Genomic DNA, 15745 nt, shown 5'->3' with positions numbered 1-15745 from the left:
CCTTCAGGCACTTAATTGAAGGATGTGAAGCAGTTGTAGAAACCAAAGAATTAAATGGTATGAAAGCATCTTTCTCAAACACTTTGAGAAGGAAAGGAAAGAAAAAACCTGGTACAAATAACCATATAGCTTCACCCTTGACAGTTTTCCTTTAGATCATTTGTTAAAAGGAAATTATAAAATTTTCATGGGCACTGCAGAGCCAAGCCTTGGTGCACAAGTGGAAAAGAACAGGAATTATTATTAACTGACTCACCATCAAGGGCTAATCTTTACCTTCATGTTTACATTAAGATGATTATTAGTCATCTGAGTTGCCATTGCCTTAAACTGTACCATAGGATGTGCCTTCGCTGTGGCTTCAATGCTCATATCCAAGGTCATGAAATCACAAGCTTTACTCTGTGTCTGCAGTCTCCATGTGGAGCAGTGAGCACAATTACAGAACATTTGTGCAGCCAGCTTGGCTCAAACCTCTCTCTCTCTCTCCCTCTCATTTTTACATTAAACAAAGTCTCTGATCTGCTAGATCATTTTACTTAACCAATATGCCTGAATACCTGCCTTGAAATTTTTATGGTGATTATTTAAAATTGAAAATATCATTAAAAGTCATTCTACTGTGGAATTTCTTTGCACAAAGTGAATTACAGAGCGGCAGAGATGTATAAATTGAGTAAAGAATTCAAGTCCTTTGGAAGCATGCATGCTTTTCTGGCAAGGAGGCAAATGTGAGTTTTAAGCAGCAATCCTGTCTGTGTCCTTCCTAAAGTCACCTGAACAATTCCTTTTCATTTGTCATGGCATCTTTAGCAAAGAACTGCCTGCTGTCAGAAGTGTGGAGGATGATGCCCTACAAGAACCACAGAAATGTCAGCCACCAGGGAAGATTTTCAGAAGGCCAGTGAGGATTTGTCCAAAATCTCATCATAAAACCACAGGTTCCAGACAATTTGGTTCCATCTCATACCAAAATGCCACCCTCTATTTTATCCATTATCATTTAGTATTGAATAAACAGATCAAGATTTTTTTTTCAATACAAAGCCACTTACATCAGTAAAATAATAAACATTGTCATAATCTCTCAGAGTACTTTGTAAGACCCCTGTATGTTAGATGGGATATACTAGTATTATATCCAAAATTATATCCTTGCAAAATTAAAGTCCTCCAAATGTAGTTCCTGGTGCTTATTGAACTCTTTTAACATTTTAAAGCAGATTATCATCTTTGGATTTCAGAACTGTCAACCACTTTGCAGGGTTTTTCTGCTCTAATAAGGGATAAGTAAAAGAAAATTTTACAATATCTGTCTTTAAAGTTAATGTGAAAAAGTACAAGTTTGCAATTCAATGTCTCAAGTAAGATATAGCAATGTCTTGACTGGGTTATATTATTTGAATTATTTGCTATTAATGTTCTGAAAGAATATTGTTTTAGATATATAAAACACATTATTTAAATAAATTATTTATAAAAGTGCTTATATATAAATATAATGGCAACACACACTCACAAAAAGCACAAAATAAAGTGCATAAATGATATAGTATTTTAAGTTTACCTTAGAAAAATTTTGAACAAAATATTTTGTATACTTATGTAATGACATCTCTATGTAATGATTTCATTCATCTAAAACATACCAATTGCTGGATTAATGCATTGATATTTGGGTCCAATCAGGAAAAACTTAAGCAGAGTAATAAACAATCTAAGCTGATTTTAGAAATCTTCAAGTTTTTTTCTCTGCAAAAATTTCCATTCTAATGTAGAAATTTCTCATTAGTCAATCTTTAAAAAGCATACTACATGGTCACAATAATAATATTTCACACTAGCTTTACTTTAAAAAAAAGAGTATCATGGGCCTCCCCTGGTGGTGCAGCAGTTGAGCGATGGGCTGCGAGGCTGCCTGCAGCCTCTGCAAGGCCAGTTTGTTTCCCGGCCGCCGGTGAGGGTGCCACAAAAAAAAAATAGTATCATTTTGAGAAACACAAATATATATTTGGCAGGAATGCATAGACGTCAATGACAATATCTCTCAATTCACCTTCATGTGGGGTGTGCCTAAGTGACATGTGAGGGTGACGCTGTACCTTATTTAGGAAGAGTCTTAACACACTACCAATGACTCAGGCAAATCAGATGGCAAATTACCTTTGAGAGGTCCCCCGCCTCCAAATAGAAGCAGATAACAAACACATTCCACGTAACCCAGAGGACTAGCCAGACAGCATACTGTAGAGAAGCAAAAGAAAAATAACGAATAATTAATTTTGAATCAGTTGAAAAAGAATAAAACAGGACTTAAACTTTTGAAAACCCAAATCTTAAGACTAGTGGGATCTCTTAGCCATTGCTTCTTTCTAAGGAGGAGATGTACATTCATCTTCCTGATGTTCCTCACTATTGTGCATGCACTCTTGGTACTACAGTTCGAACCAGCTGAATAATAAATTTTAAATTTCAGACAAAAGAAGTAGTAGGTCATGTTTCTGTTTTAAGGGGGAATTATTATAGTGTTTGGACCTCTGAAAAGATTCAGCCCCTATGGAAAACAGTATGGCAGCTTCTCAAATTAAAAAACAGATCTGTCATGTGATCCAACAAATCCACACGTAGGTATCTAACCAAAGAATACAAAAACATAATTTAAAGGGATGCATTCTTGTGTTTCTTGTAGCACTATTTTGAATAGTCAAGTTATGGAAACAATCGGCATCTAACGAAAAATGTGTGGATTGAAAAGTTGTGTGTTTGTGTGTGTAAGTGTGTGTGTATGAGTGTACGCACACACATGTTATACTACTCAGCTATAAAAAATATGAAATCTTGCCATTGTAATAGCAAATGGAGTTGAAGGGGATTATGTTATGTGAAATAGAGACACCTACCACATGATTTCATTCACATTTGAAATATAAAGAAAAAATGAACAGATACCACTGAAGCAAAGCAAACCCTAGAAATCATACCACAGAACTGAGCTACTGCTTAGGGGGAGTCGGAGAGTAGGAACTGAATGGGGGGAGACTGGGGACTGAGAGTGGGGACTGAGGATTGAATGGACTATGGTGAAAGACTGTGGCTGTTTTAATGGTGGATATGCTGTGATAACATACATATGAAGATGTGTGAATCTATATCTCTACATTCTATACGATAATGTAAATCAGTGCTACTTCAATAAAAACTTAAATATAATCATTTTCTTTCAATTAAAAATTGCATGTATGTAAAATAAAATGAAAAAATAAAAAAAATTGGATGTGCCAAAAGACATATCAAAGACAACCATTAAAAAGAGAATTCATATCTGTCTTTAGCAAAATTAACCACATTTGCTAACAATCTCTAATGTATTTAGAATCATCTTTAAAACAATACTCATGTCTCTATCCATTGTATCACTTCATTTTATTTTATTATTTTATTGTCGAAAAATCTCCCATTATAGTGACCATCTAGTTATAATCCCTAATTTTATTCTGTTGTATAATCAGTGTGCCTTCTTCACTGATGATGAATTTTTCATAACAAGACAGTTCTGATCATTTAGTCAACTAAAATCTACTAAGCACTTAAAAGATAGGATATAGAAAGATACTGCAGACACTGCAGACCAATAATATCCCTGAATTCAAGTGAGGGAGATATATTAGAAGTGATTATACGAAAGTCATTAAAAAGATATATAGTCTGAGCACAAGGAAGGAAAAATGGTAGATATGAATAACCTGTTTGGAGAAAGAGGACTGCAAAACTTAGCAGAAGATGAGAAACATCTTCCATAAAAGGTGAAGCAATCTAATTTAAGGACATTAACAAATAAGAGTTTTGGGGATTGGAAGAGTTAGGGTGGGAAATGCTGTAAACAAAGAAAACTGTATGCATGGATTTTTTAAAAGGGAAAAAGGATAGCATGTAATTTCTCTGCTAAATAAAAAACAATGTCTCCCCTTTTTTTAATGGTGAGATCCAAATTCTTTAGTTTACAATTCAATGACCTCCATGGTCTTGTAATTTGTTATCTGAAACACATTTCAATTCATTTCCTAAGTCATCATGGATTCCACACAAATCAAATTAACAAGGTATTCTATCTTTAATAAAAACTTTTTCCTACATCTATGTTATTTTGTATGCTACTCTTTTATTCTTTAATATTTTTCATTCCCTTAGATACTACTCATACCAACTATCAATATTTTATTCTTCTTCAAAGATCAATTTAAATATTATCTCCTTAGTAATATTAAATTGGAATCAGCTTAGCACTATACTGTGCTCCAATAAGATTTTACATGTCCTAATTTCATTCTCTAGGTCTTATATCTACTTAATGGAATACTTCTTCCAAATGCACAATAAGTTTCTTGAGGAAAGGGATTATTTTTTAAAATTGCTTCATTAAAACAATATTATTTCTGATTTTACCACACTACATAATGATAAAGCATTTACTATATCACATTTTATGTGTAGCTTTTTTCACAACGGTTATTAGTAATAATTTTGATCTTTTTTTTTTTATCCCTTTTCTCCCAGAGTAATCCAGAAGGAATATAATAGACATTCCTTCCACATATTTGCATTAATTTCATCTCAGAGTTTACCTTATTACAAAACACTTAGTCCACAATGCATCGAACTTTAGCAAAGATTTACGAAAGAGAATTATCACATTGTGTAGTGTGGCACCTTTATTAAACACATAAGTCCATCCTAATACAGAAGATAATCCTTAGTTTGCATCATTACCTTAAGAGAGGGACTTATGTAATTTAACTTTATCTCAATTAAATTTACTCGTTAACTTCTTATTATTTAATTTTCTTTTTAATATTTTTATGTTGTATTATCTTTTATTGAGGCAATGTTCATTTGCAACCCTGATTGGGGGCAACACAATATGATAGGGAGTACAAGTTCACCCCTCTTCATATGCATGTTACCACACCACACCTACCACCAAAACAGTCATTGTCTTTTCTTTCTCATGTTTATTTTTATTCTTGCTTTTCTCATTTTAATAGTTGGCACTATCTAGGCCTAATTTACAGCTGGATTTTGCTGACTTGCCTAAATATTGATGAGATTTTCCATTCCTTTGTAATTTGACCTATGAAAATTTTTGTCAATAAGACTTGTCATTCACACTATTCTTGAAATTACCTGTCATAATTATTTAAGAGTATAATGACCCTTACTAACTTCTTCCCAGTTTTTATAGATAGTTGATGTGGTATAATTGACAATAGCTCAGTTTGAATATAATTGAACATGATGTACTGCCCAGGAGAGATCCTAACAGAATAACAAAGTATCACACTTGCCAGGTAGCACCAAACTTGTAGTGTTTGGAAATAAAACTATTTTTCTTCTGCTTAATTTTTACTTGGGGAAAATACAACATTTTATGTTATAGTTTTTAACTATGAGATATCTATAGTGATAGAAAAAACTATGAGATATCTATAGTGATAGAAAAATCACCATCTACGATGCAATTCATTTTTAAGCGTTGATTTCTACAGTTAGCACTAAGTGGACAATTTTAGGCATTGATTAAACTTGAGAATCCAGCTAAATGGTTAAAATTATCAGCTGAAAAAGACAAGTGTATCCTCATGGTTTCCCTGTTGTATTTGTGGCCTTAATGATAAAAGCAAATTAATTTTCTAGGATAAAAATTAGTTAAGGTTGTCAATCATAACAGGCCAAAATACTGGCCAGAAACAGAGACATGGGTTATTACATTTTATGGTTACAAATAATTAGAAAAGTAGAATCTCAAACTAAAAGACTGCTAAACATTTTATTAGAAAATAATGAATTATACCTTAACGACACTGCCAATGTTTACCCAACTCTCCCACCTACATTAAAGCTGTCTAAATTAACATCTATATATTTTTCAATTATGGAGTATATTTAACTTACACAAAGCATTTATATTTTAGCATCAGTTTGTCAGGTTTTCATGAAAAAGGCTATTATTTAAGGTAAATAAAAGTGTCACTAAAAAAAATATTGAAAAATAACTACACCCTTTTTCTAATCGTGTTTCACTTTGTCTTGAAATTTTTTTTGTAATTTATTTTCCTGTCTATTTTTTTTTTTTTAAGATCTATCTTGTCATGCATACAAGAGCTGGGGCACAGGCCATAGACACAGGGGGTGAAAGGATTCACCAGAGACAGAGCTGGGAACAGAACAGGCAGACTGACTGAAATACACTGCTGAGGGGAGCAGCAGGCGAGACAAGAGAAATCTGCTTCGCCATGTGGGTAGCTCCCTGGCTGACCAGGGATCAAACCCGTGCTTCAGAGGCTGCGGATAGCTTCATAGTGCAGTACTTAACCCTTGCGCCACCAGGGAGGCCCTGTCTTGAAATTTTTAAGATTTTATGTATAAGCATTCTTTTTCTTGGACACCAGAGAAGCATCTTCTTGAGACCTTATCTTTTCTCCCTCCCATCCTTCTGCAGAGACTATGTTTGTGTTTACCACAGATAAGCCTGCTTTATTAATAGTATGGCATATATGTGTGTATATGGAGAACATAAATAAATATTTATGAATGATCTAAATTAGTGACTTTCTCTTAAAAAGGACTAAAATTTAGAAAAGCATTATTAGATAATATTTACATAATCAGTAGAAGATGTAGGAGGCTAGTACAATTCAATGCAATCACTGGCAAAATGATTCCCTAAGTGCTCAATCCACAAAGAATCAAAACTAAGAAATGATTATGGTGAAGAATATGCTTCCCTTGTTGGCGGGTCCACGTGGTGGGCAACATATTTGTGAAGAGGTGTGATCCCCTGTCACTGAATCATATACAGTTTTGTAAGCCAAAAAAATAAATAAAAAGTATTAAAAAAATGAACTAGATAAAACAAAAATAAACTTTTAGTATAAGACCAAATGAATGACTAGTAGAAGGGAAGGGATTGGGTAAACTGGATAAAAGAGGTCCATTCTATGGTGGAGACAGTATTAGATCCTTAGTGGGGAACTTAATGTAGTATATACAGATGTTGCTCTATTATGATGCATATCTGAAACTTACATAATGTTATGAGCCAATGTTACATCAATAAAATATTCTAAAAAAATAATAAAAAATAAAAGGAGTTGGGACAGTGAATTAATTCATATTTATTGAGTGCTGGCTGGATGCAAGTATAAAAGATGCTATAGAGAAACATAGGATATGAGTCACACTCCCCTAAAATGATTTATATTTATCATAGATACAGAATCAGTGCAATCTATAGGAATGTTTTAGCTGTGATTATTTTTAACAGGAAATAACATTTGTTTTAACACATGATATCGCTGGTATTATACAGCTAATATAAAAGTAATAATGCAATCAGTTCCAATGATCTGTGATAAAAGCATTTCTAAGAAGCATTGTATTAAGCAAATTATGTCTTAAAAACAAATCATTCAGGCAATAGTTTAGAATTATTAACATTCAGGTGTTTCAATATTCAAAATGAAGGTGTTTTAATAGATATAAAACTGTACCCATAAACAAATATCCTTGCCCAAAACGATTGGACAACATCCATCTTTTGCTCAAAGTTAATTACGTTTTAGCTTAATTTTTTTCATTTTCAGCAGCAGTAACATTTAATCTACTTAGGCACAATCAGAATTTTCACATTCATTGTTATAATAAAAGAGCAAAAGTGGCATAAATAAGGCAGCTTATTTCCTAATTCTTGATCATTTTATGACCAGTGAGTCAGTTTTTATGAGGAAAACTCAATCTCCTAATTCATAAATTCTGTAACAAATATTTCTTACCATAAAAACATATGCCTTAAAATAAATACCTAAACAAAATAAATTAATAATTATCACATTAATTTGACCAGGGATGAATGTTCTGATCAGTTAATCAGAGAGAATCTGATAGAAATATGATTTGAATCACAGATCACACTACCCATCAGAGAGAGAAGCAGATTTCTGCTTTTTCATTTTTTTTTTTTAACCAATGCTACCATCATATACTGAAGTTTTCTTGGAATATATTTATTGAGACATGTCAAGATGGCATAACTTATAGTTCATTAAAAATGTATTATGTTTTCTCCCATTTACTGAAATTCCTTTATCTTATTTGAGAAAACATTTAAAATTTTGAACATCAGAAGAGGTACATTGAAAATTATCATGGTTAGATATAATCACCAGTGTCATATTAGTGTTTATATTTCCAATCTTTTTTCTATGAATATGCTTCACTCATGAATACCAAAATTAAATGGCAACCTTATGCTATATTCTGTTACTTGAATTTCCTAGCTTGATAAATTGTCTCACAGAACATATTGCAACATACAGGTCAATTCAGAGAAGCATTATGAGTCACAAATTTTTACTGTTTAACTTTTCAATGCTTTTCCTATTCTATTTTGATCAATTTCTAGAAGTTTGGATTTTGCTAAAAATGATTTAGTTTATTAAATGACACCTGAAAATGTTTTGCTTAGTGATTTCTAAGACAGTATGTGTTAGACTATCCAATGGGGCATTTTTTTAATAAATAAACATGAATGTTAAATTTTATACATAAAAATAAAGTGTTTTTAAACTGTGTTCTCAAAGGCATTCTATTCTTGAAAAAGAAAGTAGAAAACAATTCCCTTTGATTGATTGAATAAACATAGATATATTCATCCACAGTAGCATCACCTGAATATGACTAATTTCTTTCCCTTTAACTCATACAAAATATTTCATATGAAGATATGTATAATCTCTTAGTCCTCATGTTGGGTTCTACTGAAAGGTCTTTGATACTAAATAATAATAAATTAGGTTATATGGAAACATTCTAATTGATATGCAAATAAGAGGATTGAAAGGATAATCAAACATAAATAGGAATTAATGATATTTCTATTTATACATTTAAAGGCTGAAATTTGTGTAGTTTAAGAATCAAATTGTAATTTTATTATGAATATTTGTTCATACAGTTACATTTTAATGATAAAGATGTATGATTAGATCTGAAAGCAGTAATTGATTAGAAGAGAAATACCTTCAGACTGAAATTTATGTTTTATTGTCTTGTATTCATCACCACTTGTGTTTAAAAATGACTTCAGAAGACAGTACTCATTTTTGTTAGTGAATAATTTAAAAGTCCTATTTATTGATCTCTCTTTTTTTACAGTTAAAGAACTCTAATAGTGGTTGGTTTTCTCTGTGTTGACGTTTCTTGGACTAGCCTAATAACACTAAAAAGCTGACATTTCCTCTGATCCTGGTGCTCTAGTTTGAAGATCACAGGCAAGATTATATCATAATGCATGTTAAAAATATATTACAAGAATTTGAAAGAAGAGTATCATAAATCTAATATTCCAATACTTTGCAGTTCCTACATTGCTATACATACTAAAATGGCAGACTATGAAATAGTCATCCCCAAAGTATTCAATTCTAGGCTAATCCCTGTAATTTGTGAATACTACTCTATACAGCAAAATGAAAGACTTTGCAGATGTGATTAAGGATTGTGAGAAGGGAAGAATACCCTGGGTATCTGGTTGGGTCTGGTATAATTACATATGTCCTTATAAGGGGAAGACACATTCATATTTTACATAAATAAATAAAAAGACAAAGTGAACAGAGAAGATGGAAATTTGAAGATGCTATGTCGGAGTCTACCAGGACTCCTACAACCACCAGAAGGGTGGTCAGAAGGTGGTCAGAAGGATCAAAGGTTACATTTCCTCTAGAAACTCCAGAGGCCAGGTGATGCCTGATTTCAGCTCAGCAATGCTGATTTCAGACTTCCAAACTCCAGGTCAGACAATTACTTGAGGCCCAGTAAAGCTACCATGTCTGTGGTAATTTGTTACAGGAGTCACTGGAAACTAATTATACTTTCAATTTGTTAATTTAAATTTTTCATTGAGGTAACATTGGCTTACATAATTGTGTGTACTTTGGCAGTAGAAGATCCCACCTTCTCGGGATTGTTACTTTTGTGCTGCTACCACCAAAGCACCCATAATCCACCTCCATTTTCTACTGTGCTTCTCCCCACTTTGTTCTTATCCTTTTGTATTCTCGGTTCTTCAGTATACTTTTAAGGGTTAGTTTTTAAGTTTGGCTTTATCTGATCCTTTCTCTGAACCCCCAAATCTTTCCTCCGAAGCCTTTTTGTCAAGGAAATGTAATCCTGGGCAGTATAATACTTGTGAGAAGTTGTAATTATCTTCTAAATTGAGACTAAACCCTTTGGGCAATTATTTCACTGCTTCAGAATTAATCCATTGCAAATTTCTGAATGGAAAACAGAAATACCTTTCATTTCCTTTATTTTTATTATTATTATTTATTACTTATTTCCTTTATGTAATTGCTGTAAAAAAAAATCTATGATAGGAAAAGAGGTACTTGTTTTATGATTCTCAACCAGTTCCTAGTGCATTTTCACCATTCTAACAATGTAACACTGTACTATTGTTTTCAGAAGTTATTGAATAAAGCTCTAGGATGCAAAAATCATTAAATTTAGAGTATTGAATGTTCCCAGAATTGTAAAAACTTGTCAAAATGAGTTATATATCAAGAAAAAAAGATGAAATTTTAAGCAACTTTTTATTGCAACTAACTTTGAAGCCAAAAAAGAGGGAAAGTAAGAGACAATTATTATCAATATTATGGATACTTTTTAGTTTGGCAAAGGAATTAAATAATATTAAAAATATTAAAAACTCTTACAAATAATCCAATATTTACAGTCATCATAGTTGCCTTGAAATTTTGGCTAGTATTCAAATTACCAATTGTTTAATATCTACTAATTCAGTCTTTACACCAAATATTCTTCAGTGGATATATTTGACAATTAATGAATACTTGACCTGGTAAATTGAGTGGACAGCATTACTCTTATTTGCATGCTTATATTTTTGTTAAAGATTTATTTATGCATATAAGAACTGGGGTACAAACCAAAGGTGTAGGGGGTGAGAGGATTTCCCAGAGACAGAGTGAGGGACAGAACAGGCAGACTGACTGAAATACACTGTTGAGGGGAGCAGCAGGTGAGACAGGCTAGGTCTGTTGTGCCATGTGGGTAGCTCTCTGGCTGGCAGGGGATCAAACTCATGCTACAGAGGCTGCAGATAGCTTCACAGTGTTGTGCTTAACCCCTTGTGCCACTAGGGAGACCCTACATGCTTACATTTTTATAACTATTTTGGCCACTTTGAAGAAATGATTCTAGGTGACTAATATAGTTGATGGTACCTAAAATTTTGAATCCTCTCTTCTTATGACAATTATTTTAAAATATACATTATTATCCGTGTATTGATTTTTAGCCATTCAACTGTGCTTCGTGAAAGAATTCATGGCACACGTAGGCAATGGTGATGTTTGTAAGCACACATGTAAGTAAAGGGGATGGGTGCAGCTGAAGGTGACTGATTCCAGGGCTCCAGTTAACCCAGAATCCTGAAGGGTTCAGCAACTCAGCACATCTGCAAACTATTAGCTGTGGCACTGTTGGAAAGCTGTGCTCAGAAAAAACAAAGATAATGTGCAATTTCTTTTCAAAAAGATAGTTTTGCTAATATCTTGAAAATAAAGTCTGCCTGTTTACCCTACTTGCCACAGCTTGTTCCCCACAGTCTTTGTAGTATATATAGTCATGTCAGGAGTGTTTCTGAATATGACACAACTGATCCAGTTAGCTGTGTAATCATTTTAGCTTCTAGGGACAAATGAATGAGGCAATGTTCAATTCAGAGGCCACATGTACACATAAATATGTATTTCTTCTACAGTATTATAAACTTGGTATTTGGATACTTTTTACATTGTAAATTTAATTTGAGTGAAGTTCCAAATTTACAGAAACTGATACATCTGAAAATTATGAACTAAAGCTAGTTTTTTTTTTCATTTTAAAAGAAGCTTTATTTTTATTCTATTTACAAAACAATTTTCTATGTACTATCTGAAAATCAGGGCTCAGATCTACTTGCTCAAAATTACTTTGGTAAATGGATTAAAAATAAAAGCAAAATGAAACAACCATTATAGTAGAAATGCTTTTGGCTGCAAGTAACATAATATTAAACTACAGATGTTTTAACTATTGGGGTTTTAAAAATCTTTTCTCATACAGAATTCTGGAAGAGTTGCTGTTGGCTCAGTGCTTGACATGGCTGTGGCTTTATATTGGGATTTTCTTTCAAATCCTTACATTGTTTACACGCCCTGCAGGCAAAATGGTGCTGGGCAGAAAAGGCCCCCTCTTCCTGTAATAGTTTATTCTTTTAGGAAAGAAAACTTTTCCCAGAGGCAATGGGAAGTTGACTTCCTTAGAGTTCACTAGGTGGAAGTGTATCACTTGCCTATCCTAAACTTATTCCATATACCCTGGCCAAGGGATTGTCATGCTTATCTTAGACCAATTAGAAGTCATTCCCTAGACCTGAGAGAGGATTAGACCTCCAGAGCTTCACTGTCTATTTAAATACCTTAACAAGATTAGGATTCTCTTTGTAGAGAAGAGCACTTGTGTGTGTGTATTTGAGAAAACTGCAACTGCAACCTATGTATATACTGATTTTTTTTCTTTATTATGCAAGCAAATAATTGCTACTTTATATTTCTCTTGTTTCTTTTATTTTCTAGAAAAATAATTCCTCTTTGCTTAGTAAGGCTATACATTTTCAATTAAATAGAAAAGCAGGGCCTCCCTGGTGGTGCAAGGGGTTAAGATGCAACCTGTGAAGCTATCTGCAGTCACTGTAGTTCAATCCCTGGCCAGGAAGCTACCCACGTGGCACAGCAGACCTCTCCTGACTTGCCCGCTGTTCCCCTCAGCAGTGTATTTCAGTAGATCTGCCTGTTCTGTTCTCCACTCTGTCTCTGGTGAATCCTCTCACACCCCACACCTCGGCCTGTACCCCAGTTCTTGCATGCATAAATAAATAAATCTTAAAAAAAAGCAATTTAGTGTTTACTAAAGTAAAATAGTCAAGATCATCTATGAAGGAAAAGCATGAATCAGTTGTGTCTTAAAAACAACCTGAAAGATTCAATTTAAGCATTAGCTGTCTCATTGTAAATGTAAAACATCTACATCTTGAAAAAGAAGAAATTTTATATTATAGATAATATTAAGAATGTTTGAATAAGGAAAATGAGAATTTTTAAAATTTAAAAGTAGAAAAGCAGGGATATTTTCAAAATTTAAATACATAAGCTTCACTAAGATGTGTGATCATTGAGAATTTTGAGTAAACTTAGTTTACTATTTCTAACTTTTGAATCTAGAAAATTAACCAGTCTTTTTCAACCCAAAAGATTTTAATCTCTCCTTATTTTTTTAAGATTTATTAATTTTTATACAAGAGCTAGTGTACAGGCCAGAGGTGCGTGGGATAAGAGGACTCACCAGAGACAGAGTGGGGAGCAGAACAGGCAGATCTACTGAAATACACTGCTGAGGGCAGCAGCAAGCGTGACAGGAGAGGTCTGCCTCGCCATGTGGGATTCTCACCAGCCGGCCAGGATGGAACCTGCACTGCAGAGACTGTGGACAGCTTCACAGCACGGTGCTCAACCCGCTGCACCACCATGGGGAGGCCTATCTCCTTATTTTTGTATCCCTCTAGTCTTCACATCAAATTCAAAGCCAGTCAAATAATCAGGTAAAGAGCCATATCCTAATGTGGGATATGGTAAATCTAGCTCTAAGACCTGCAAAGATTTCTAGTTGCTGTATTTGGTTTTATAGACATTCAAATACTGATACAGGACAAAATATATGGTTTTTGGCCTTAGTTTATGTGGACACATTAAGGAAATTTTATTCCTCTTGGGTCCTTTGTATGAAATTACATTGAAAGTGTAGGCTGGATCGTAAAGCTCTCCCCAACATTTAAAATTGCTATAACAATGCAATTCCCTAACTTCCTTTCAGGTAAGAAGTTTTGTATCAAAATTTATGCTAGGTGCCTTCTTTCCTGCCTGCATAAGTGACAGGATGGACATTTACGAATATTTCATGTGATATCTGTCTTCTGAGTACTTGTCTTCTTGGTTGGATACTGTCAACAATAAAAGGTTTATCCCAACATGTCTGAAAGAACACTGCTTTCTATGCTGGTATTTTGGCCTCAAGAGTTCTGATGTGCTAAAAAGCCCAGAGAAATGAAACCTCTTAAAGAGCCAACCATATGTTCAAATCCAAATTTTATTAATTCAGTTAGGGAGGAAAACTTAAAATTACCAACCATATGTTCAAATCCAAATTTTATTAATTCAGTTTGAGAGGAAAACTTAAAATTACCAGACTTTTAATTAATCAAACGTCTGTATCTAAATAATGGCTACTATTGACAGAGCATGGAATGCAGAAAGTTTACTCTCAGGTGAGTTAAATGAACTATTGTGGGATATAGGAACTACTTATTTTTTTAATCAGTCAATCTAAATTTTAACTCTAAAGATTTAAAAATCCCTTTAAATCACTTGATCCAATGCAGAGAATAATTCAATTTGAAGTTACGCATCTTTTGGTTATGCAATTATATTTGGAATACAGTAACAGTGTCAATAAAATATACTTTTGATTTCGTTTCTATATTTTGAGGACAAAAACAAAGCTATAGGCTTATCTTATGAACCAAAGTCTTCAGTTTCAAGTGTAAACTTAGATTCAGAAACATTAATCAACATAGAGTATTTTTAAAAATTTAGTTTTTTTCTTTTTTGTAGGCAAAATTAAGGAACTCAAACAGGTTTGAAGCACTTAGAGACTTGCTGACATGTGCCTTTGCTGATTTGAGGGATAGGGGTCACTGGGGAAGGAATACTGGTGGGCTTGGGGATGCTAAAAGAGCTCACAGCCACAGCCAGCAAGGAATCGGGGATCTCAGTCCCACAACTAACTAGAACTGAATTCTGCCAGCAATCTGAGTGCACTATAAGCAGAATGTACCCCAGGGCCGTAGAAAAAAGCCCAGAATAGTCACTACCTTGATTTCTGTCTTATTACACTCTAAGCATAGTACTTAGTAAAGTCCAGATGAACGTCTGAGCTACAGAACTGTAAGAGAATAAGTGGGTAATATTTTAAGCCTATAAATTTGTAGCAATTTGTCATGTGGCAATGGAAAACTACTACATTGACACTGAGATTCTCATTTTTTTAAAACAATTTTTAACTCTTAAGTAATGCCCCACATTGGGCAAGCACTATAAATACATAGTATATTGAGTTGATTAGATTTAATAGAATCGTTCAGACCTAATTTTGGTATATGCATTTCCTTCTGAATTCTAAGAATTTTGATATAGTACATTAATTTGCCTGCACATATCTCTAGGAATATGATTGTTAATATTATTTATTTAAATTCATTATTTAACAAAAGATTTATCTCAAAGTTAGGAGAACTGGGTTTAAATCTTAACTCCATTATGACTCTACCTCTGTAACCTGGAAAATATTGGTATTTACACTTAATTTTGAAACTAACATTGTTGAGTGGATGTAATGTGATTTTATTGTTATTTTTCTGGAGAAATAGATCCTTTTTCACATAACAAGCCTTAGCTAAAGTGCCCATGGGCTAGTCCAACACTGGTGATAGCAATAAACAGGATGCTTCATTCCTTCTGTCAGTCACTTAGACAGTCAATCATTTTTATTGGAAATAATGATTAGGGTA

General features: G+C 33.4%; 1 protein-coding gene across 6 annotated transcripts in view; it reads right to left on the bottom strand.

Annotated features, from left to right (window-relative positions):
- NKAIN2 (sodium/potassium transporting ATPase interacting 2) overlaps window positions 1-15745 on the bottom strand; it is an 899800-nt gene that overhangs the window by 419277 nt on the left and 464778 nt on the right. For all 6 annotated transcript variants that reach the window (XM_054697800.1, XM_037520346.2, XM_054697797.1 and 3 more), the window contains exon 3: window positions 2164-2244. In XM_054697800.1, coding sequence (XP_054553775.1) covers window positions 2164-2244 — 81 coding nt within the window. The remainder of the gene's footprint in view (window positions 1-2163; window positions 2245-15745) is intronic.

Source organism: Talpa occidentalis, unplaced genomic scaffold, assembly GCF_014898055.3.
Source record: "Talpa occidentalis isolate TD23 unplaced genomic scaffold, MPIMG_talOcc4v2.1 talOcc4.2, whole genome shotgun sequence".
In the NCBI taxonomy this organism is placed as follows: domain Eukaryota; kingdom Metazoa; phylum Chordata; class Mammalia; order Eulipotyphla; family Talpidae; genus Talpa; species Talpa occidentalis.
This window is presented reverse-complemented; position numbering and strand designations above follow the sequence as displayed.